Raw genomic sequence first — 26,469 nt, forward strand, 5'->3', positions numbered from 1 at the left:
AACATGTATTACAATTACACAATGCATTCAAATACATACCTAGTTAAATAGCGAAAATATATTTGAATTTTAAAAAATTATTGAAAAATTACATGTGTGATTACTTTTTCTGAAATGATTATAAAATATTTTCCTCTAACAAATGTCTGATTATTGCATACTCATATAAAGAAATAAAGATTTTTTACTGTTATAAAGTGGTGAAAACAGTTGACACTTGATCTTGAACTCATCTTTGGGATCAACATGGGGGTAAACCCACATAACAGGCAATATGGATGGTTAGCATAAAATAATATTGGAAATGATACATTATCTAAACAGAAATAGAATACCTCTATTGGATTATAAGCATACTCATTAAAATATTACCATGTAAGACACCATGCTCAAGGGTCAATGTTAACAACTTTGGTTGTTTCCACTTGGTTTATTGGTGCATCTAGAGGATCTAGCCAGACCTCTCAAGTCCATTGAGACTGAAGTCATGCTTGATGTTTCAATTCATTTTACTTGAAGAAAATTAGTTCCAGGTAAGGTCTGGATAAGTGTCTTTACTTCTCCCATCAAATATTTGTAAATTTGGACTGACAAGTGGAATGCAATAAGTTTAATTAAATCCTAATAATTCACACTTTTGAGATCATTATCACGTAAATTTATCCTTGCGCAAAGAAATGAATGATATAAGACAGTGGTTTCAGGCAAAATTGGAGCCCAAGTTTAAGTCCAACTCAGTGAAAATAAAACAAAAGGCGACGGAAGTTATACATTGCTGCTCACTGTAAAGTTTGCAATAAAAAATAAGCACTGTCCGTTTCAGGGACTTCTATTTTTTTTACAACTGGAAAATGGATATGTAGCCTGGTTTTTAAGTGGTACTCACTGAAAGGTAAATTTGAGTACCATTGCTGGGGTAACCTGCGGATACCGATGGTGCTGCTTACCTGCATAATACCTGATAGACAAATGTCTACCAATTGTACCAGACGCAAAAGTTAAACCACTTTTAATTCTTCCTCAATATCTCATTTTAATGATAAAATAGATGTTTTCTATTCTTTAAAAACGTACAAAGGTATGACATATTCACAAATGACTTACTTAACATCAATAAGTATATTACTCGAAAAAAGCAGCATATATTAAGCATACTTAATGAAGGACAGATTTTGATTTTTTTGAGCCTACTCCAGTCTGTGTAGTCTGATTAAAGGCTTAAGTTGGAGGGGATTTATTTGTAAATAAATCGTTCTTAAAACAATATTAAAACTCTAGGTTACAGCGAAAAATAGAACCATAAATTGAGCTAAACAGGTATCAGTTTTGATTTGACTAGCAGTTAATTGACTAATTTTGGAGCCAATTAGATTTACTACATTATTGTAATGTACTTTGTTATGAATTGAATAGGCCATCGACAGCAGTGAGTGGGGAGAGTAAGTATTCTAGAAATTATAGTCTTACATCTCTCCCTTCTTTTTTTTATTGATTTGGTAGTAAGTAGGCCAATTCAGGAGGCCAGAGAAATGGAACATCTGTTTATCTTTTACTAGTTGGTCACACATTTACTTGTCCCCAATTTGATTCCTGGGGCTAACAATGATGTGCTTGCATCAGTCCTGACAGAGATGTCTCATTTGGCCAGTTGGAACTGGAATGGGTGCTTCTGAATCATTGTAGATCTGCTGGTTTGTTGTAGCTACATCTGATTTCTATTTAACGGCTCCAGCAAACATTCTATAACCCGAGAGACTGTGTTCCCTTACCTATTTGAAGTGACTGTTTCAGATCATGCAACATCTTCACAGTTTGCATTTAAAATGTTGCTTATTAACATTAAATAAAATATTGTGCACTGAACATGTTTTACTGTCGTAGTAAGGTATTTTAGCAAATAAAGGGCGGCATGGTGGCACAGTGGTTAGCACTGCTTCCTCACAGCTCCAGGGTCGCCGGTTCAATTACAGCCTCGGGTAACTGTCTGTGTGGAGTTTGCACCTTCTCCCTGTGTCTGTGTGGGTTTTCTCCGGGTGCTCCGGTTTCCTCCCACAGTCCAAAGATGTGAAGGTTAAGTGGATTGGCCAGTTAGGTGGAAGGCTAAATTGCTCCTTAGTGTCCAAGAAAGTTAGATTGGGTTACGGGGATAGGGTGGGTCGTGGGCCTCGGTAGGGTGTTCTTTGAGAGGGTCAGTGCAGACTCGATGGGCCGAATGGCCTCTTTCTGCCCTGTAAATTCTATGATTCTATGAAATTGATTGTTTCCGAATAATGCACTTGCATTGATTCATGTAGCTGCTTTATATTTCAAATTATTTAATTATTTCCGAGTACTGCAATAAAATACAAAGATTAAAATAAAATGTTCATCACACGCTGTGATTGGCTGGATGGGATGTGGGTGGAAGATGGGGGGGGAGGGGGGGGGGAGTCATAAAACAGCCATGAAACACAGTAACTTTTGAAGTGCAATGGCAATTTATATTTATGAGTCTTTAAGAACTGAAGATAAATCTACAATAAATGCAGTTCTGTCTCAGAATTCTGAATTCCAGACACAGACCTCTACTGCTTCAACTTGTTGTGGTTCAGAAAACTGCATGCTGGACGCAGGTGAATGGGTTTGTAAATAAAACGATAAATTATCTTTCATTTCCTTTCATTTAAAGGCACCATTCAGTTTTCATTTGATGGAAGACTTCCCTTTTGTCATTCAGAATGAAAAAGAAAAAAACAAAGATGTCAGCAGTGCAAACTCAGAATCAATGTGTATGCTCCAGTGGGGTTATCTGCAGGCACATGACTCCACTGTCATGTTTGGGTAGACCTTCAAGACAATATTCTTGTTTTCATCGACAAAGAGGATGCTTAATGATGACATTTTCTCAGGTACACAGCAAGGCTCTGGAATCCCTGGAACAACTCCCACTGCTCTCACTATACTCTGAATCGTAGCATGGTTTGAAGGTCTCAGCGACTAAAAGAAGAGGGGGAAAAGATTTTACAGAAACACTTTTTTTCATGGCTGGCATCTAGTAAATAAAATAAGCATTGTGTACTGGCTCCTTGATTCCCAATGGTTGAACAGGCTCCAAATATTGAATGGCCCACTCCATATTCCTTTGAACAAAATCCTTTTACAGGTTCAGGATTCAGGTTTCTGGATAAAGAAATTCTCTCCCCTGAGGTTCACAGGGTTTAACTGTACAAAACAGACTCCTTAAAGTTACTATATAATTTGTACTAGAGAACATTTAGCATGATTTTTCAACATTTACAAATAACTTGGCGAAAATTTGCACAGTTTAATGTTGCCGATCTTGTCTCACGAATGCTTAATGTGCCGAAGCCAATTGTCATTCTGTTACATTTCCTGCGGCATTAACCTGATTGCGATAAATAGGTTAATTCCTCCATTAAAATAGCAGAGCCGTGAATTTGATAGAAATGGGTCAAACATTTAAATGCTAGCATCTCTGACTGTAAATTGGAAGGACTGAATGGTCTTATTCATCTGGAGGGATCTATTAAGGTCACCCCCATTTATCTCTGATTAGTTGGTTTGAATGTGTCATTGGCATATACTGGGGAGTAGGCTACCCGCTAAATTCACATGGCCTGGGGACAATAAGAAAGAAAGAAAAAATTAGAGTGTAAAAAATGAGTACCCACCTTTAGCATTGGGAACTGGCAGGCACCTGCACAATAATATGCATCAAAAGACTTGGGAGAGATTATCCATTCACTCCATCCAATGTCTGCAAAATCCACTTTCAGGTAACGACGAGCACAATTTCTGGGTTCATTCCACTGTCTCCGTCTTGCCTTCCTCAAGGTTTGCTCATCATACTGAAGAGTCTGTGATTTCTGTCGATTGCTCTTTCTCTGCTTTGCCTTTCTCTGCCTGTCTGCCGGCCGAGGATGCAGCTTTTTGTACGGCCTTCTGGTCTCCCATGCACTCGCCTCATTGTACTGGTACTCTGCACCAGGTAATTCATTGTTGTGCAAGGGCATGAGTAAGTTAGCCGATCGTTTCTTTCTTACTTCGAATGTCCTGTTTGCGGCATTGATTCCAAAGCCCTGTACTTTGGTGACAAATGATCCCCGGTGCCTTTGAAGGGTGCTCACCACAGTGTCCAATTCTGAAATTGCAGAATCATTCGCGTACACCAAAATGTAGGGCGAACGGTTTGAAAGCAACTGTTTCCATAAGATTGGACCCGAAGGCATGATCTCAATTCCAATCAAAAGGTCATCACCTGACTTCACCTTGTTAACCACTCGTGTGATATCTTTCCACTGCCAAGAGAGAAAGTCTCGATAAAAAGTGGACGTGGTTATCACGTAGTGACCCAGAATTCTGGTGTTGTTGTCAGCAGTGGCAAAAACCCAGATCGAAAGGTCAATGTTGACTTGTTTTCTGTGTAAATGGCGCCTGCAGCCCTCTGAGTAGGGGCAAATATTGCTGTTGTTAATGAGATCAGCTGTATAATAATGCAACGTGGCAGACAAAATGTCTTCGGATTTTGTCAGAGATGTCAGATTAAAAATATGCAGCTGCTTGTCTCCAATCCACCCTATATTAAATACAAAACAATAACAGATCAAATAGACAGTAGTATCAAAGCTTGCACAGAGTAATACTGCAGCATTATATCATTAGTGATACAGTTAACTGACCACTTCTTATCAGATTCCTTTATGTCATGTCTGGACTGCTGTTTCTACGTGGAATACTTAATAAATGTTATTCCACCGAAGTATATTGGTGGACAGAAATCTGTTGGTAGGTGAAGATTTCAATCACTTTTTTGACATTATGATGAGGCATTATTAATTCACGTTCCAAAACAAGTTATGATTGTTTTGAAGCGTTGTAGTTTTCTGAAGTAATACATTTGAATAATGAGATCTATTCACTGCATGGGGCTGGTCAGGGTTCCAAACATGGCATTGGGGTGACACTACTCACTGTAGCAGCTTAAACTAGTTAGCAGTGTTAAACATGCAGAGAAGAGGTAAGCTACAATTGTTATGAAGATTTTGCTGTCAATCAAGCCCTAGATCTTGTCCTTCCAATGAATGTCTTTATAGTCAGTCACATTTATTGCCTCTATGTCAGAATGCTAAAGGCTGAAGACGGGCTTTAGACATTCTTTGGCAATATGGCCACAACGGACAACCAAACATGAGGCCTAATATCAATTGCATGTTCAGAGGCAGCTTCGCCCAGTTGAACGAAATTAATATCGGTTAACTTGTCTCATCAGCAGTGGCCTGGGGGTAAATCCCCATGCAGGTGAGGAGGGGGTGGAGTGGATCACAAGAGTGGACAATCAGAATACTGGAGAGTTGTGGGACCAGTCCTGCTCACCATGGCTTCATGACAACATTTAAAATATGTTAAATTCAGACTTCCCATATATCACGGTATATAGGTCAATGTTTGAAGCCTCCTTCCAAACATTGAAAATGAATGAACTGAAAATTGCTTATTGTCACGAGTAGGCTTCAAATGAAATTACTGTGAAAAGCCCCTAGTTGCCACATTCCGGCGCCTGTTCAGGGAGGCTTTTATGGGAATCGAACCATGCTGCTGGCCTGCTTGGTCTGCTTTCAAAGCCAGCGATTTAGCCCTGTGCTGAACATTGGAGCCGACTTACACATCGACTCTACAATGTGAAGTGCTGGTGCAGGTATCACCATTTTGAAACTTGAAAACATAACACTGGTAATTCATATTAACTTAATGTGGCACAGTTTATTGAATTAATTATAAATATAGCTTTAACCACAATCAAAGTGTCTTAAAACTGTCAACTCCTCCCACCTCCCCCCCACTTCCTGGGCGTGTTTTGTGGCGATGGATGTGGTCTGCCAATGGCTAGAGCTTAATGGGTTTTCCATTGTTTGCACCCTTCACTGCTGGGTAACCCATGGCAGGGCCATCGTTGGCAGGACCAGAAGATCCTGCTAGCGGAAACGGTCGGAAACTTTCAGACATTGTCTTCAACATCCGACACAAAGAGTTCATCAAATTGATTCTGAGTCACTTTGGCTAATGGCATCTGGATCAGATCGTCTTCCTCTCCATTAATTCAGTGAGATATTCTGCATTTTTTGAATGATCCGATGACAGTTTGTGCACTAATAGCATCCCATGATTTGATCAGGAATCCACACAGAGCATCAAACAGGGCAGCTTGCATCTTTCCACTCATTGTGAATATCTTATTTCTGTCAACTATCCACCTACTCCATTCAACGTGAACGTGATCCTTGAATGGCTTCTTAAGGCATGCATACAAAGATTGGACTACAGACATTAACTCCCCTGGTATAAATGTAATGTGGTGCAATTTTTTTCTCATCTACCTCTTGATCTCATTGGATTATATGGGATTTGAACATGCCCCATACACATACTAATAAGCTGCATTCTTTATGTAGACCTGTTCCATGCATTATTCATTCATAACTTTACTCCATTCTCATCCATCAAACTATTGTCATGGACATGCACAGAAACTCCTGCAGGGAACTTGATCAACATTTTTTTTACATTTGAAAATGATCAGAAGCTTTAATTTTGTTCCATTAGCCAGACAGGTTAGGACCACTGTGAATCTTGTATTCTCATGGCCTGTCATTCTCACCAGAACTTTCGAGCCTGTTGCACGTTTTACTTGAGTGTATTACGCGTTTATTGGAGTGTATTAACACGCCTCCGTTTAAAGGCCGTGTGCTTAACACTGCTACAGCTCTGTGTGTGTAATTTCAGCTCGGAGTCGCCAGGTGTCGTATATAAACACCTCACAAGTATCTCAAGGTCAGGTTCAAAGTAATAAAACTATACACCGATTAGTAAGTTCCAACGATCAATATTTATTGTACAAATATAATAAATACGCATGCACACGCTAAAGACTAATACCTATTTCTACTATTAAACGACTAAATACTTATCTAAGTGGGAACCAGCAAGGTCAGGGGACAAGGCCTTTGTTCCTTTCTGGGCTGCACCTTCTGTTCGTTACTAGTCGAATACTGTATAAGTAATGTCGGGTTCACGTAGCGAGCGTCGTTTTGGGACTTACTGAACGATGGCTGGTGCTCAACGGCTGGTGATGGAAGACAGGATCAACGGCTGGAGTCGGAGTCAGGATACAACAGCAGATCGGGGTCGAAGTCAAAACAGCAGTCCAAGCCGGAGCACAAAACAACGGAGCCGGAGCACAACAGACAGAACCATGTGCGGGGTCTATCTTTATAGGGGCCCCCAATGTCCGTGCCTTTTCGGGGCGGGCTTTACCTGCCATGCATCGATTGGATCATTTCCCAATCGATGTCTCACAAATCCCCCAATCTGAGGGTCTCTTCTCGATGGGTGGGGCGGTCTCTAGGGTCTTTTGTGATGGATACTTCTGGTGCCGTTTCGTCTGGGCGTCCACTTAAAGTATCCATTCAAAACCAAATGTTGCTATTGTGTGTGCCCAGATCTGGATTGCCTCATTACTATGCAAAGCGTTTTGCTATTTGCACCTTTGGTTGAGATCTTCCACCTGGCCATAAACTAGTTTTGTTACGTGCAGAATGCTAATTAGCTTTTGCAGACTGCTTGTCCTGGCTAAACTGTTTTCTCCATTTTGTTAGCCCAGTGTCCATCTTAGGTGGCTACAAGCCTTTCCACTCCAAAGTTTGGCTGCAGGGCTTATCATGGGTGCTTCCTCCATGTTGCCAACGTGACTTAATGGGTACTCATGTTTTCACTGCTAGCTAGATGAACCGCTGCCGACTGGTGATTTTAGCATCAAGGTCTCTTGGTAGTCCATGAGCTATTTTGGTCTTCTGTTGCAAAACTAGACTGTTCCGTTCCCTAAAGCATCTACGCCAACTGGTCTGAAATCTTTGCTGGGCTTAGGGTTTGATTTGGCTCATTTAAGTGGTATATATGCAGTGCATTTGTGGTGACGATATAACCATTTTGATGACTTTTGAGCACCCGCTCCAATACCTGTTTCTCCAGATCAGGCCAGTGGCCGGTCCCTGTTCTGATGGCTCATTTGGACTACTTCAGGACAGATTCCTTCTTCTTCCATTCTCACACTTGGGGCGAGATTCTCCCATATGGGGAGAAATCGTGGGCGAGATTCTCCGCACTCCCGATGGTGCGGAGAATAGCGTGGCTCGTAAAATTTTACGGCCACGCTGTTCCGACGCCCTCCCGCTATTCTCCGCCCCCCCCCCCCCCCCCCCCCCCACGCCCAACTCCCGACACGAATCGCTGCCGCCGTTTTTTTACGGCCGGCAGCGATTCACATCTGATAGATGGGCCGAGTTCCCAGCCCTTTACGGCTGTTTTTACGAACGGCAAACACACCTGGTCTGGCCGTTCGTAAAAACGGCCGTAAACACTCGCATTTTATAACCATGGCACCGATTGGCACGGCAGTACCACGGCCATGCCAAGGGTGCCATGGGCCCGCGATCGGTGCCCACCGATCGCGGGCAGCGGGCCCAATGCCCGCGCACTATTTCTCCCGTTTTTGACCCGGGTTTGACGCCAGCCTTACGATTTCTCCCCATATGGGAGAATCTCGCCCCGTAAGGCTGGCGTCAAACCCGGACGGGTTTGACGCCAGCCCCCCCCTTCCCGACCGGGAACCGATTCTGGTCCCCGGTCGGGGCTAGCAGCCCGACGCCGTAAGCTCCGGCATCACGGGCTTAACGAATTTCGTCATATGACGTCAGCCGCGCATGCGCGGATTGGAAGACTCCAACCCACGCATGCGCGGATGACATCATCGCGCATTTGCGCGAAACCCGCGCATGCGCGGGCCGGGTTGCCCCTCAGCTGCCCCGCGAATGGATACTGCGGGGCGGCGGAAGGAGAAATAGTGCGCGGGCATCGGGCCCGCTGCCCGCAATCGGTGGGCACCGATCGCGGGCCCATGGCACCCTTGGCATGGCCGTGGTACTGCCGTGCCAATCGGTGCCATGGTTATAAAATGCGAGTGTTTACGGCCGTTTTTACGAACGGCCAGACCAGGTGTGTTTGCCGTTCGTAAAAACAGCCGTAAAGGGCTGGGAACTCGGCCCATCTATCAGCTGTGAATCGCTGCCGGCCGTAAAAAAACGGCGGCAGCGATTTGTGTCGGGAGTTGGGCGTGGGGGGGGGTGAGAATAGCGGGAGGGCGTCGGAACAGCGTGGCCGTAAAATTTTACGAGCCACGCTATTCTCTGCACCGTCGGGAGTGCGGAGAATCTCGCCCTAGGTTTTTTACCCTCACCGCATTTTCTTGCTGCAGCACAGTTATTTGATGAGTTAACCAAATGTTCCAACTTTTAGCTTGAAAGCAGCATTCGTACTTCCTGCGGGAAATTCCATCGGTGGGATCCTCCGCTTCGCCGGCAACGCATCCATGCCCGCGGGTTTCCCGATGGCGTGGGGGTGACCACAATGGGAAATGCCATTGGCCGGCTGCTGGGATGGATAATCCCACTACCAGAGGGCGGAGGAGGCGCCAGAAAACAGGGGCTGGATTCTCCGCAGCCCCGCGCCGAAATCGCGTTTGGTGCGGGGGTGGAGAATCACTGTTGACGCCAAAATCATAACCAACGCCACTCCCGTGATTTTCCAGTCCTCGGGCAATCGCTCAGGCATGATTTACGTGGCAAATCTAGGGGGCTACTGACAGAGGCCAACACCCGGCACTTCTCCGCGCAAAACTGGCCGAGTTCCCGATGGTGTGGTTCTAACCATGTATTGGCCGTCAGGAACCTCGGGTTTCCATTGGCCAGGCAGGGGGATCAAAGTGGGGGGGGTGGGGGGATCAAATACTGGGCGGTTAGGGCAGCGATCGGGCAACTCGGATCCGTGGGCACGTGCCATCTCGGGGGGGGCCTACATCTTGCAGCTGCCTCCGCAGTCCGAGACTTCCATCGTGCATGGCACGGCCGCTGCAGGCCGCCGTGCAGCTGCATGGACTTCCGACTGGAAGTGTGGGGCCCGTATCCGTAGCTGAATCTGCCAGAAGCACTCCGTGGCCCTGCCAGCTCCTGCAACGTAGGTGAATAGCTGTAGATTTTTCTGAGGAAAGTCAGGAGTGAAACACCAGCATGTTTATGCTGGTGTGGGGACAGAGCCCCATTTTTGGAGAATCCAGCCCCAGGGTGGGACAGAGAATCCCACCTTCATTCTTTTCTCTGGAGGACCTATTTTTATCCCTCACTCCCCGTGCCATGCACGGACTGCACCTTAAGCTCCCATGCATTATCTTCACAAGACAGCCCGAATTGCCTGCTTGATCCCATGCACTAACTTACAGTATACGTAAGACATGAATTTCGGAGGTGAAAAATTAAGGCTGATTACTAATGAGAGTATAATACTTCATAGTTGATAGGGGTGTCAACTTACAGACTCACTGGATGCAAAAGCCTGTTTTTCGGCACCAAAATATCAGGTTGTCTGATACACCGGGTCAACTTACTGGCCATAATCTATGTTATCTGTTGGTGATGACTGCTGCTGTGGCAACAGGGTATCCCTTGGGTGCATGGAGGCCAATTTCACAGAGCAGTGCTTATGGGCTTCAGGTGTTTCAATAACATATATGAAGAGCCTCACACCTGTTTTAGATGGCAGCCCAAAGGCTGGGCCTGAAGAACACAGCAGTGGCTGGAATGCCCACAACGACTGGGTACAAGCCCTCCTGCTGCTAACCTTGTCATCATTACACCCATTGTGCAACACATACAAACTGTTATCCCCAAGACCTCAGAGGATACATTCCAGTAAAACACATACTTCAGGTGAACTGTTAAACTGAGATTCTGTCGATCTGATCTGGTGATTCAGGTGATTGTTAAGAATCCCAAGAGCGTATTTAACCGAGAACAATAAGGTCTCCTGGTAACATGCTTCATTCTTCCTTCTGAAAAATGTAATGAAATGCTGCAAACATCAAACTGAAAAAGCTGTGTGGGTTTCCTCCGGGTGCTCCGGTTTCCTCCCACAGTCCAAAGACGTGCAGGTTAGGTGGATTGGCCATGATAAATTGCCCTTAGTGACCAAAAAGGGTAGGAGGGATTATTGGGTTACAGGGATAGATTGGAAGTGGGGGCTTAAGCGTGTCGGTGCAGACTCGATGGGCTGAATGGCCTCCTTCTGCACTGTATGTTCCATGTTCTATGTTCTTTCAAAACTGAGAAGCTGCATTTTGTTTCACGCGACACAAGATGGTGCTGTTGAGCTATGAACAATGAACTAATAGCTCTGTGATTGGATTCAAATTCAGTTGGGTGTTGAAAAGGCAGTTACCAATAATGATTAATGAAACTCGAGATATATTTGCCCTGTAATAACGTTGTATGTTGCTTAAACAGAGAAATGCGTTAAGACTTTAGGATAAGGCAAATTGGCTTTTGTAAAAGAAAACATATAAAGTGCTTGTGGAATGCTGTAACATGTAGAACGTAGATAAAAAATGAATCTCAGAGTCATTTATAATCGAAGTGAAAGTCACTGCTGTTTTTCAATCGCAGTATGAGCTCCTGTCTCATCTCGTGCGCAGATAGGGAAAAAAAGATTCTCAATTGCAAAAGCTTTGTTAGTTAGATGTTTCCAGCATTTCATCGCACCTCTCATGAACATCTCATTGACAATGAATCACTTGAAAGTTCAGAGATCAATATGATGTAGTCATCTTAATAAACTCTTCAAAGTAACCTAAAGATCCTGGAAAGCTGTGTGTCCTAGTCTGCTGCCACAACAAATGGGACTCTGAGCTGCTGGAATTGTCTGCCCGGCTTTCTGGGTCCCAGATATTTGCATAAATCGGTCGAGTTCCCATTTGAGCTGCGGTGTTAATCTAACGGGAGAGGAAAGTGACTGGAGGGCTTTTCCATGTCACAAACCAGTGAGGTGGCCATCTTAAAACTGCAGGAGTATTAAACAAAGTTACTCATTTCCAAAAGCTGTTTTTTCTCGCTCCTGAATATGACAATAGTTTAAGTTGTAGTGGGGCCCATTTCTGCCAGATCAGATGCTATCAAGCAGATATATATTGTGTTGTGAACAATAAAAGTGGAATTTGTGGGAATTTGATAAGATAAAATTATTGCAATCATCCCATCTCTATTGCTGACATCAACACCTCAATATCTGGTATAAACTCTTACAGATCATAAAATGGAAACATAGAATCCCCAAAGTGCAGAAGGAGGCCATTTGGCCCATCGAGTCTGCACCAGCCCATGGAAAGAGCACCCTACTTAAGCCCACACCTCCGCCCTCTCCCTGTTACCCCACCGAACGTTTTGGACACTAAAATGCAATTTAGCATGGCCAATCCACCTAACCTGCACATATTTGGATTGTGGTAGGAAACCGGAGTACCCGGAGGAAACCCACGCAGACACGGGGAGAAAGTGCAAACTGCACACAGTCACCTGATATCGGAATTGAACCCAGGTCCCTGGCGCTGTGAGGCAGCAGTGCTAACCATTGTGCCACTGTGACCCCCCTACAGATGCATGGTCTGTCCCAATTTATATTCCATCTACTCTCTATATGATGTAATTAGGCCAGAATATATGCAAACAATTGGGTTTTTATGCATTTTCATGCATTCATGCATACACCATCCCATACACATTGACAAAATATAGGCATGAATTAAACTTTATTTTAAATGGCTATGTGGCATAGTAACTGTTGATTCAGAGACTAGCACTGTACTACAGCATAGTTGAAATCAATTTTGTAAACCCACAGGAAAATAATTAACCTTATAGCATCAAGGGAGGAAACTGGAGCATCCGGAGGAAACCCACACAGATATGCAGAGAAAGTGCAAACTCCACACAGACAGTCACCCAAGGTCAAAATTGAACCCGGGTCCCTGGCACTGTGAGGCAGTAGTGCTGTGCTCTTTTAAATCGAAAAAAGATTGTAAATTCCCTATCCAGCTCATTTCCTTTCCCAAATAAACGGCCTTGCTCAAGATTTTATCATGAACGTTCCTTGTAATTTAAGCTGTGGATACTGGACATTTACCATAGTTGGCAACAAGATGAATTTAGATTACTTTGCTGTTGGTCATGAAATATGAGGTGTGATTTTGCAAGGTGCATTCTCAGTGTCGGGGATCAGAAGTATAAGTTGGAGATAGTTCATTACAGGGCAGATTCTGCAACTCGGGCCTTTATCTAGCGTGGTTCCATGCCACAGAAGTTGTACTGTGTAGTTTGCTTCATCACACAGGGAGGACTGAGTGCAGGGTACAGATGAATTTATTTGCAGTGGTATCAACAATAATTCAGAGATGCGCTGAGGCAGATTTACAATGAAACATACTGTGCCGAGACACAGGGCTCCAACCAATGGGCCATGCCGGGACGGCGCACTGGGCATCTAATCAGAGGCCGATTACTCTGCATTTGCTGATAGGCTAATTTATTAGCCTATGTGGAGCGAAATTAGACTCTGATTGGTGAGTCTGAAAGAGCAGGAAAACTGGTAACCAACGGTTAACGTGAGGCACATGAGACAATGACGAGGGGAGAGTGAGAAGCTGCTGAAGTTTGGGAATCAAGCCACGAGGAGCTAAGCAGGTGAGGTGAACACGTTTATGCTGGGCACAGGCCACAGTGCATCCAGGCCAGCAACAGGCGCGTGAAGTGCAATGACCCGAATCAAGTCTCGAGGCCAACCGCCGGGCAGAGGAGCAGACCCAGGCCAGCAACAGGTGTGTGAAGTTACCCCAGGGTGAGGGAGAGGCACGATGACCAAAATGAGTGAAGCAGGTTGCCTTGAAGACCCCAGATAAACAAGGTGTGTGAGACTGGAAGAGTATGAGGAGTTGGGAAGACTGTGAGGGGTTGGGGCTGGGGGTGGTGATATGCATCACTGTAAATACCCAAGGGGTTAATGTAAATACACTAAGACTAAGTAAACACTAGAGGGAGCACCAGAGACATCATGACATGCAGACATACAGCTAATGAACACTTAGAATAGGACACAACCAATGGGCAGTCAAGACTCTCATAGGTGACACTACCACAAGGGGGCAATCCATATAAAAGGACAGGGCACACATGCTCTTTCTCTTTCCACAGGCGACACTTCGAGAGAAGGACAGGGGCAGATCAGAAGCATCACACCCACCACGGGGCTTAGAGCAGACTGGTTAGTTAGACTGAGTTACTATAGCAAGATTAGCAGGAGAGTCGAACTCAAGAAGGAGAAATTTTAACTGTTCAATAAATATGTTAAACCTAACTCCAAGTCTGAACCTTCCTTTGTCAGAGCATGCATCAAGGAAGCAGCTTATGCTGCATGAAGAAGCATAACACAACAGGTGAGGGGGAGACTGTGAGGGGTGGGGGAGGAGTGTGTGTGGGGGGTTTGGGTTGCAGATTTGCAGGGTGTGTGAGGGCCGGTTTGCATTATGGAGAGAGGGAGAATTTGTGATGGGGTTGGGGGTACACTGAGACAGAGAGTTTGTGAGTTTGTGAGGGGATGGGCAAGAGGAAAGTAGAGTGAGGGTTGTTTCAAATCCAGCTTCATAGTTAAAAGATGAATCCAAACTTTGAAGAGCTTGAACCTGATAAGAACATGAGAATGACTGTACAAAAGCGTGCTCTGTCAGACACTTCACTAACTGCCCAAAATCTAGTTCAATTTCTATCAGCAATATGAGCACAGGGCAAAATAGCTGGCTTTTAAAGCAGAGCAAGGCAGGCCAGCAGCACGGTTCAATTCCCGTACCAGCCTCCCCGAACAGGCGCCGGAATGTGGCGACTAGGGGCTTTCACAGTAACTCCATTAGAAACCTACTTGTGACAAAAGCAATTTTCATTTTCATTTCAGGAGATACTATCAATCTGGCTGTCAAAAATACAGAAATGTGAAGGTGATGCAAGAGGACGAAGCTAGGCAAAAAGACAATTTGTCATTTTACTTTAAAGAGTTTGAATTATTCAACGATGCACAATGGAACTACAGATATTGATGATTTTTATTATTATTAATAATAATAATAATAATGATAATTATAATCATCGCTTATTGTCACAAGTAGGCGTCAGTGAAGTTACTGTGAAAAGCCCCTAGTCACCACATTCCGGCACCTGTTCAGGTAGGCTGGTACGGGAATTGAACCCGCGCTACTGCCTTGTTCTGCATTACAAGCCAGCTGTTTAGCCCACTGTGCTAAACCAGCCCCTTTTAAGGGGCTTTTGAAGTGAGGAAAGAAGCCTACCCCTGAAGATATTGCCTCACGGCCAAAATCTGTTCCACTGGGTATGCGGGAATATTCTGTACTAACTAAACCAGATAATATAAATGATATGGTAAATTTGAGAACAGAGTTTGAGGTTGGAGGCCAAAAGCAGGTTCGAAGTTTTCATAAGTCTCATTTTCTGAGGGGAAGAAAAATGGGGTGAAGTAAATCAGAAATTGGTTGATTTTGTTTTCCAGAAACCTCTTAAGGTTTAATAGTCTACTGTAATGTTGGCAAATTATTCCCTGACCCTATTAAAGGAAAGAAGCATTTGTTGATGGATATTCTAACTGGAGAAATGTTGGAAGAGATATTGCTGATCATTAAACTTCCAAAGCTCATATTAAAGCTGTGTGTGAGTTAATTTAAATATGTAAATTATCTGAGAAAATTGGTTCTCTGTTATTGGTTCTGTTTGAAAAGGAGTGTTCCTATTGGAGGAAAGATCTGAGACATATTGTTGCCACAGTCAAATTGCTGTCTTTCTTGAGACTACCTCTCACAGGACATGTTGAGTCATTAGTGTTAGAACGAAAAGGTAATGTTTCAGCCTGCCTTGAATATCAGAGAGAATTTGATGATCTTCTCAAAGAGCATTCGAAAAGATATCAATGTTGTGGCTCAGGGAACACCAACATTTTAATGCACCAAACCCACAATAACTCAATTAATAATAAAAATAATCTTCATTGTGTCACAAGTAGGCTTACATTAACACCGCAAGAAGGTACTGTGAAAACACCATCTCATCGTTGAGACTGTCGCTATTACTTGTGACAAAATAATAGTGCAATTGCAGAGTAGAAATGAAGCTCTGAAGAAAACTGTTATTTTGCGTGCTTTTTGACAGAAGTTTGGATGAAAATGCTAAAATAACTGCAGTACGAAATTAAGTGAATTCTACTGGGAGGATAGACTCCCTAGAGAGCAGAAGGAGGCCATTCGGCCCATCGAGTCCACAATGACCCTCTGACATCGACACAAATATTTTTGAAGATAAAATGAAACAATTCATCCATTTAAATGATAATATTAAGCTCTGTGCTTTGAGAATATAGCTGATTTGTACAGACTTGTATGTGATGGCATTCAGGCAACCTTCCCAAAGGGGGAAAACATTATGAAAATATTTTTTAACAATACCTGTTACAAATGCTTCCGGTGAATGTTCTTTCCCTGCATCGAAAAGAATTATTTGCGAAGTGCGATGAGTTTGACAAGTTTTACAAGATTTTAGCTATGGTGATGTAATTGTTGATTTTATAAAGAAAACAGTACATAAACAGCTATCTATATTACCATGCCAACAAGGGATGACGTATGAAAATCTTAAAAATCTGTCCCTCTTCCATATTCTCTTGGTTAAACTCTGTTTTGGAAAATGGGCCATTGCTGCTTTGATATAATGGCTGAAAAGGGTCACATGCTGATAGTTCTAACCACCAGCACTCTCAGGACTGGCCTTAGAATGTTTCCAGGACAAAGATTAGAATCCTGCAGACAAAGTCACTGATTTTGGACTTGGACTCATTGGACACTCCACCCACGTAAATCTATGGCAATCGTATCTTTGATTTTGTGAGAGGCAGCATGGAAGTTAATATTTAAAATGAATGAGACTCTGAAATATATTGAATGACAAGGTATGCATCTTGTTGATATTTGCTCCTGCACTGGACTGGCTCATTCTGACCTGCACTTGTGCTGCAGTGATGCCACCGGTTCATTTTTCCATCTCGTTGCTCATCAGCAAGTTCCACGTTTGTTTGCCTCAAAACTCACACCTATTGATCATTATCACCATCATTCTGGCAAGAGGTAAATTCGGATTTCGATTCAACAATTATTCATACAGGCGTGTTTTAGAAGTTAAAAAGAAATGATCAATTTGTGTATTTTAGGTGGCTTCTGCCGGTGTATTCTACGGGGTGAGGGTGGGTGGGGTCGGGGGGGCATGTAGATGGGGGAGTGGGCAGAAATTAAGGTGGGCTCGGGGCCCCATGAACTGTAAATCCACCTCTGGAGATATCTAATAGCATAATGCATGCCTGGGCAATTTTACAAGGCAGGCGATGACACTATCTCGGATAAAGTTCCACAAACAGAAGTGGAATCTGAAACTTCTGTACAGACTTGGGATTGATACAGAATATCGAAGCAGTTCTTGTTTTTCTGGCACGGGTTGGAAATCTGCCTCAACTGTTAGCTACCTTGGCAATGCTGGTATAATCACAATCATGTTGATTGCTGATAACTGTTTAATGTTATAAAGTTGCCATAGCCCCAGGTGACCCTAGGCTGCTTTCCCCTTTGAGGGGGAGAGCTGACTGGTGGTGATTTAACCTGAGGATCACCACACCTCAGGCAAGGGGCGAGGTTGAGAAGGTGGGATCTTCATGAATAATGTACACACATGCTTTAACTCTCAGACCCCGGTATAGGAATTGAATCCACACTGTTAACCTCACTCTGCATCACAAACCAGCCAACTGAGCTAAACCTTACCTTTTCCTCTCATTTAGTCTAACCTCACTCTCCTTCCTTCCCACATCCTCAAAAATTCCTCTTTTTCAAGCATTATAGTTCTTGGGATATGTACAACAGACATTGCAGTATTTATTGTCCAATAGATCATCAGGAGTCAAACACATGTATACCACTCAGTTCAATGTAACTATTACTTTCATGTCATCCCTATCATATTTGGTGCATTATAGTAAGAAAATAAAAACTTTTGCTGGTTAAATACAGAATTATAAATTTCTGGCAATTGCGTGAGTTTGATAACTGAAAGGTTCAGCTTGCAGTTTACTCATATTGCTGGGCTGTCCCAAACCCGCATGGGTGTGGAGCAGGGCAGTGTTGGTTATGCTAATTTAGAGGCCATCGTCAGGCCTGCATCCAATGGAGGGCAGCGTGCTGCCTTGCCTCTCTTCGCTGCCAGTCCATCCAGAGGGGCAGCGACCTTGCAGCCTCTGTCACTGGGCTGAGAGGTTCACTGCTGAGGCTGCAAGGGGAACGGGGCGAGAGGCAGCTGAGACATGTGATGCTGTGCTGGGGCTAGGCAGCCGAGCCCTGGGTGACAGGAGGGCCAACCCACAGAGGCTGACCAAGGTCAGACACCAGGAAGCCCCTTTGGAGGCTGTCTCCATGCAGCTGGTGGCCTCCCCGTATGGCAGGAGCCCTTCTGCCTGCACCAGGAAAATGGCCATCAATTGGCTCTATTATTGTATAAACCGGCTGCCCCTGGAAACCGTTGTGAAATTAACCTGACAGAGGGGCCATGGCGGGAAGCCCTCTCAACGTGGCTCGCTGGCAGCCCGCCCCCGTAACCACCTCCTCGCCTTGTGAAACCCTGACCACTGCATTACTGGCGAGGTTCACTGCAGACTGTTCATTATCTTTCAGATTTATGATACATAATTCAACTCAAGTTTTATAATGTCATCATCTCCATATCACTCAGGCAACGTGTGAAGTACTGTATAAACAGTTACTACACCCAAGTACACTAAAGCCGATTGGTATGCACCTATGAGTTATACACATTCTTGCTGATCTGAGTCCTTATTCTTTTAAGGTTATGCATAGGCATTCCACCCACGTCCAGGTTTTATTACAGACAATTTTATCTCTGCTCTTCCCGTGGGGATAAAACAGGGCTGTGTCCATAATTTGAGGATAAAGGTTTGTGCGAAGCTGACGGACTTAGACACTGACAGCAGGGGGAGCTCTTTCCCCATTAAAATCAATTTAACGTTTGCAAAAGAACGATACATTTTACACCACTTTTGGTAGTGTTCTGAACAGAGATGTGAAGACTGGCAAAATATTGAGGAAGCTTAGCTGCTTGTACATTTCAGATTTTGTAGATCAAATGGAATGTGTGAATGAAGGGCATTCACAAACGAAACATATTCTTATTCATGCCATATCATGGGCGATTATTTCCCATGCATGCAGTTTGGAGTTTGGATAACAAAACGTTGTGCTACATTAGGTGACTTCTTGGTTGCACTGAGGTGAAGTTCGCTTTGACCTGTTGGTTAAAGTTGAAGTTGTGAAATGATTAAATCACAAAAGCTGGTTAAATGATGCAGAATATGATTTATGGTGTAATGGAAGCACTGTTGCAAAGGTGTCCAAATGAGTCAGTTCCCCTCCATAAAAGGCAAAGAAAAATCAACATTCATAAGAGATGGTTTTCATTGAAGCCAAATCAAAGAATTACATCAATGTTGCATATTAACTCCACAATATCCAGCATATATGGACTATTTAGAGTCATACAACCCAGAAAAGGCCCTTTGGCAGATTATGACTGCGCCAGTCAAAAACAACCAACCTAATCCCATTTTCCAGCACTTGGCCCATAACCTTGTATGCCCTGGAATTGCAAGTGCACATCTAAATACTTCTTAAATGTTATGCGGGTCTCCGCCTTCACCACCATTTCAGGCAGCAAGTTCCAGACTCTCGCCACCCTCTGGGTGAAAAGAGTTTCCTCAAATCCCCTCTAAACCTCCTGCCCCTTACCTTGAATCTATGCCCCCTGGTCATCGATCTCTCCTCTAAGAGAAAAGGGTTCTTCCTGTCTACTTTATCTATGCCTCTAATTTCTGCTCATATTTCCTAATTCCAATTAAATAAAACACAAGAAAAATAAGATTGGGTGAAATTGTCAAACTTGCATATGCTTGGGGGAAATAGCAACACTTAAACTCAATTAGTTTCTTTATTGTTGCCTGAAGAGTTACATTTCTGATCATTTAAAATTCTTTGGGTGTGATGTCTTGAAAAAAAATCAAAGGATAAAAAGAAAATTTAAGTAACTAAATACTTAACTAAAACAGCATTTGACAAGCAGTAAAAGAGCTCACTAACAAAAGTATTAACCGCCACTTGTCCAAGGCATAGGCTAATGTTGCACTGGCCAATAGGTTTGCCCATTAATATAAGCATAGAGTGACAGAACAGAAAGAAAAGGGCACTGTTTAAAGTGTTGTTGCCTCTTATCTTTTTAGATCATCAAAACTATTCCTTGATTTGGAAGGCACGTGGGTAATTTGTTCCTGGGGCAGATATATGATGTACAGAGTTAATGTTAATAGGAATAGGAATGCCTATGCATAACCTTAGCAGAATCAGAAGAAAGAATAAGGACTCGTATTAGCAAGAATGGTTGTCTTTTTTCCTCCATTTTGCATAGAAATAAGAAACAACTCTAAAGTTGTAATGTAAATATGACTTAAAAGCATGTGGTAAGGAACAAATTCACTTCGCAGATGGTGGGGATAGCAATCGCAATTAACGATAATCTATAGTAAAAATACAATCTGTTGTTTTGTAAATGTTCATTGTTTGATCTTGTGTTTGAATAGTTGTACAGTGTCATAGGACTCAACCCATTGCGTTGTCAATCTGACAGGATCCTGGACAAACCACAGAATAATCTGCGGAGCCAGGTAGATTGTAATTATATTTTCTGGCACTGTATATTTCTATGATCCAATTTATATATAGCTTTGTTTCAAAAGTTTGCACAACACCAATATGTTCTTATAATTTATTCAATACAATTGATAGCCAATATTGAGAAATAGCACAATTTAAGTTGCAAACATTTATTGAATATCTAGAATTATTCTAACGTGGACTAAAAAGAAAAAGAACTAGAAGCACTCTTTTTTCAACTTCAGCTGCTGGAGGGCATGCTTGAAGATCAGATGTGGGTGAAGATAGGCATTCGGTATGGTTGCAAGGGCAACTGGCGTAAAGCATCCAAAAACAGAACTGCCTCTTTCCTTCACAAGCAGAGTCTCGCTGTGACTTCAAGACTCTAATCTAACCTTGAGATTCAACTACTTATAAACTGCTTGAGCTTTGCTCTCATGATTTATGATTCTATTGAAATCTTTGATTAGATTACAGCTTTATAACCATAACGCTCTCCCAGACATCCCATAATTTCAATCCAACTAAGCATCTCAGGTGACATCACAGAGTAAGAAAATGGAGCTTAAGCATTTCACTGAAATCCTTTAACCTCAAGCTAGGCTTTAAAAACACTCTCCGTGACACATAACATAAAAAAGAGAAGGTTAATGTGCCACTCTCAAAGGATCATTGAATAAAACATTAGACAGGACGTGATACTGAGCATACAGGCCAAGAAAGACCCAGTTTCCATTGTTGATTCACCCAATATTAGCCAAGAAAACAATGATGATACTCCAATGGCCCCCAGTATCCCTGGGCGAGTGAGAGGACACAACTTGGCCAGAAGTCTTACCTCGAATTGGTGTGCAGTTACTGCTGTAGCAAATGCAAATATGAATACTGGAAACCAACACTTTTGTCCAGGGCAGGGATAGTCACACAGTCAAACAGCCATCAACACTCACATGTCCTCGCTCCTGTTAAGAATAGATGTTTACTGAGAAGGGGGCCGGTTAGCTCTGGCTAGCCTGCAGGATCAGAATGGTGCGGGCTTGATTCCAGCCAGAACGGCTGAGGGAGACCTGGGACCTGTCCTCTCGCCCTGCCCCTGAGAGTGAAAGGCAATAGCAAACCACCACTAACCAAACACAGTTCAGGGTGAAGCACCAGCAGGCAATGAGCAAGGAGCTCGATTGAGACACTGGACGGCTGTCACAGCTCACTGAATCATAGCCCAACACCAGTCATCACCTTTAGCACAGCTGGGGGAGCAAAACTAGGAAAATGCAATGAAGCTCGCACTCCACCACTGAACGCTGTTTTCGTCCATTCTGAGCCCGCCAGGTAAGCTGGCCATTGGTAATAATGCAACATTGAGTTTATAAAAGGAATTACCCATCTGTTTGCGACACCATTATTGAAAATGAATTGGTAACTATTTTGGACTTTAATTAGGAATCAGTCTGTCCTGGTCCTCAGAACATTAATCGCAATATGAGCGTTTCGACAAATACCGAGTAGTTTGATGTGCCTGACTCAAAACGAGCGTCTCTTTGACAGTAGCAATGTTAAAAGTGTCACCTCATAGTTACACTGACATTGTGTTTCTTACATATGTTTATCAGCCTTAATAGGCAGCGGAACTCTTATTGTTAGGACTGGATAGAATTGTATCAAGAGTTTGCACTCACTCGTTTATAGAGTGGATACACTCTGTAAACTCCAAGGTTACAACCACTCTTTGGAATTCCTGAGTAATGAATAAGATCAGGTAAAAAAATCCCAGGAACTCCGCAGAGAAGGACGTTCTCCTATAAAGTCACAGACATGCTGTTTCACGTCCTGTTCCCCAGTAAAGCAAAACCTTCCCTCATTACATCATCCCATCCACCACTCTATACTCACCCAAACTAGCTTTGTAACTGCGAACCGTATTGCCATCCTTCAACTGGTAGCCTGCTTTATTGTACTTGTCATAAAGCATCCGCATGTGCTCCGACAGCGTGTCCTGCAGCGGGTCTGAGGCTGTGGAGATGGGGCTTCCCTTGCGAGGGGGTGCAGAGTCCCCCGAGCCAGCACTCCTCCTCAGTCCGTGCAAATGGTCTTTCAGCAGGTCCGAGAAGCCCAGAGTGAAAGAGCTCCATCCGACACACACCAGCAGCAACGTGTGGAATCTGCCCATCCTCTTACAAAAAAAAAACAAAAATCAAAAGAAAAACACTCGTCTGGAAATAGATTGTCTTCAGAAAAGAAAGAAATGTTGCTTTTCGAAAAGTTCCAAGATTGTGTTGTTGAGGCTGTTCCGGGCGGCTGCAGGTAGGGGCTGAGAGGAGCTCTCCCGGATGTGTATGTGTATGTGTGTGGAGCGGGGCTCACTCTGCCGCTTGCTGGCTGCTGCTCCTCTCTGTCTCTTTCGGACTCGGCTGTTCTCTTCCTATCTGACTGCAGGCGCACAGTGTTATGTGTCCTAGCTCAGGGCAGAGCTTCGCTCCGACCAATCAAACTGCTTCACTCCCTTAAATCAAATCAGACTTCAAAAAAGCCAACTACATCTCAGATGTCGAGAGGTGATAGATCAAATATTCAGATCGCGTAGCCCAATGAGAGCCAGACTGCGACTTTACAAATTGTTACATGATCCGAGCTGATTGTCACCAGGAAAATGGACCACACGTTACAAATGTATCATACATATCGCGGAGTTTGATAGCAGGTTTCAGCTTCCTGAGTGCCGTGAGATATTCCAATTATTATTATTATTATTAGACTGGCAGAAAGTATTTCGCTTTAGACTTACCTGGTATCAGCCCAGTCAACTACTTTTACTCCCGTTTCTGAACAATTCCATCCTTACAGTAGGAAATTTGGAATAACATATAGATCAGTGTATATTCAGTTACAGATCAATGTACATTCAGTTACAGATCAGTGTATATCCAGTTATAAATCACTGCATATCCAGTTATGAATCACTGCACATTCAGTTATAGATCAATGTATATCCAGTTATAAAGTAGTGAATATCCAGTTACAGATCAATATATCCAATTATAGATCAATGTAGATCCAGTTCTAAATCGGTGTATATCCAGTTATAGATTAATGTAGATCCAGTTATAGAGCAGTCTTTCCAGTTATAGATCAATGTATATCCAGTTATAGATCAGTGAACATCCAGTTATAGATCAATGTATATCCAGTGGTAGATCAGTGTATAACCAGTTAAATACCATGTATATCCAGTTATAGAGCAGTGTATATCCAGTTATAGATCAATGTATATCCCATGATAGATCAGTGTATATCCAGTTATAGATCAGTGTATATACAGTTATAGATCAGTGAACATCCAGTTATAGAGCAGTGTACATCCAGTTATAGATCAATGTATATCCAATGATAGATCAGTGTATATCCAGTTAAAGATCAGTGTATATCCCGTTATAGAGCATTGTATATCCAGTTATAGATCAATGTATATCCAATGATAGATCAGTGTATATCCAGTTATAGATCAATGTATATCCAATGATAGATCAGCGTATATCCAGTTAAAGATTAGTGTATATCCCGTTATAGAGCAGTGTATATCCCGTTATAGATCAATATATATCCAATGATAGATCAGTGTATATCCAGTTATAGATCAGTGTATATCCAGTTATAGATCAGTGTATATCCAGTTAAAGATCAGTGTATATCCCGTTATAGAGCAGTGTATATCCAGTTATAGATCAATGTATATCCCATGATAGATCAGTGTATATCCAGTTATAGATCAGTGTATATTCAGTTATAGTCAATGTAGATCCAGATATAGATCAATGTATATCTAATTATAGATCGATGTATATCCAGTGATAGATCAGTGTATATCCAGTTAAAGATCAGTGTATATCCAGTTATAGATCAATGTATATCCAGTCATAGATCAGTGTATATCCAGTTAAGGATCAGTGTATATCCAGTTATAGAGCAATGTTATGCCAGGTATAGATCGGTGTACGTTAAATTATTGATCAATGTGGATCCAGTTATAGATCAACGTAGATCCAATTACAGAGCAGTGCCTATCCAGTTATGGATGAATGTATATCCAGTTATAGTCAATGTAGATCCAGATATAGATCAATGTATATCCAGTTATAGATCAATGTAGATCCAGTTATAGATCAATGTCTATCCAGTTATAGATCAATGTGTATCCAGTTAGAGTAGTGTATATCAAGTAATAGATCAATGTAGATCCAGTAATAGATCAACATAGATCTAGTTGTAAATCGGCATACATCCAGTTGTAGATCAATGTAGATCCAGGAATAGATCAATGTAGATCCAGTTATAAATCTGCATATCCAGTTATAGATCAGTGTATATCCAGTTATGGATCAGTGTATATCCAGTTACAGAGCAGCGTCTATCAAGTTATAGATCAATGTCTATCCAGTTATAGAGCAAAGTATATCTATTTATAGAGCAGTGTATATCCAGATATAGATAAATGTATGTACAGTTAAAGATCAATGCAGATCCTGTTATAGATAAATGTATATCCAGTTATATGTCAATGTAGATCCAGTTATAGATCAATGTATATCCAATTATATAGCGTAGAGCAATGTATATCCAGTTATAGTGTATATCCAGTTATAGATTAACGTTGACCCAATTATAGATCATTGCATATCGAGTAATAGATCAGTGTACATCCAACTTTGGATCAGTGTATAGCCAATTGGAGATCAATGTACATCCAGTTATAGATAAATGTATATCCCGTTAGAGAGCAGTGTATATCCAGGGATAGATCAGTGCACATCCAGTTGCAGAACAATGCAGAACCAAATATAGATAAATATATATCGAGTTATAGTTCAATGCATATCCAGTTATAGGTCAAAGTAGATTCAGTTATAGGTCAATGTATATCCATTAATAGATCAATGTACATCCAGTTATGGATTAGTGTATATCCAGTTGTAGATCAATGTATATCCAGTTATCGATCAGTGTATTACCAGTTATAGATCAATGTATATCCAGTTAGAGAGTAGTGTATATCCAGTTACAGATTAATGTGGATCCCGTTAGAGAGTAGTGTCTATCCAGTTATAGATAAATGTATATCCAGTCATAGTTCAATGCATATTCAGTTCTAGATCAGTGTATATCCAGTTACAGATTAATGTGGATCCAGTTAGATAGTGTCTATCCAGTTATAGATAAATGTATATCCAGTTAGTTCAATGCATATTCAGTTATAGAGCAGTGTATATCCAATTATAGATCAATGTATATCCAGTTATAGATCAATGTAGATCCAGCTATGAAGCAGTATCTTTTCAGCTATAGATCAATATATATCCAGTTATAGATCAATGTAGATGCAGTTATAGATCAATGTCTATCCCGTTATAGATCAATGTATATCCAGCTATACAGCAATGTCTATCCAGTTATATTTCAGTGTATATCCAGTTATAGATCAATGTAGATCCAGTTATATATCAGTGTATATCCAGTTATTGGTCAGTTTATTTCCAATTTTAGATCAGTGAATATCCAATTATATATAAGGTTATTTCCAGTTGTAGATCTGTGTATATCCAGTTACGTATCAGTGTATATCCACTTGTATATGAGTTTATTTCCTGTTACAGATCCTGGATATTCAGTTATATATCAGCACATATCCAGTTGTAGATCAGCGTATAGCCACTTATACATCAGTGTATATGCAG

At 42.3% G+C, this 26,469-nt stretch overlaps 1 protein-coding gene across 1 annotated transcript; it reads right to left on the reverse strand.

Moving 5' to 3' along the window:
• Nucleotides 1-2,153: 2,153 nt before the first annotated feature.
• Nucleotides 2,154-23,227, reverse strand: bmp3 (bone morphogenetic protein 3). Its single transcript, XM_038791781.1, has 3 exons — nucleotides 22,634-23,227; nucleotides 3,672-4,576; nucleotides 2,154-2,976 (listed from the first exon to the last, which is right to left on the reverse strand). The coding sequence occupies exons 1-3, from the start codon at nucleotides 22,908-22,910 to the stop codon at nucleotides 2,785-2,787; spliced, it is 1,374 nt and encodes a 457-aa protein (XP_038647709.1). The 5' UTR covers nucleotides 22,911-23,227; the 3' UTR covers nucleotides 2,154-2,784.
• Between the last annotated feature and the right edge of the window lie 3,242 nt (nucleotides 23,228-26,469).

Source organism: Scyliorhinus canicula, chromosome 3 (genome assembly GCF_902713615.1).
Source record: "Scyliorhinus canicula chromosome 3, sScyCan1.1, whole genome shotgun sequence".
Classification (NCBI taxonomy): domain Eukaryota; kingdom Metazoa; phylum Chordata; class Chondrichthyes; order Carcharhiniformes; family Scyliorhinidae; genus Scyliorhinus; species Scyliorhinus canicula.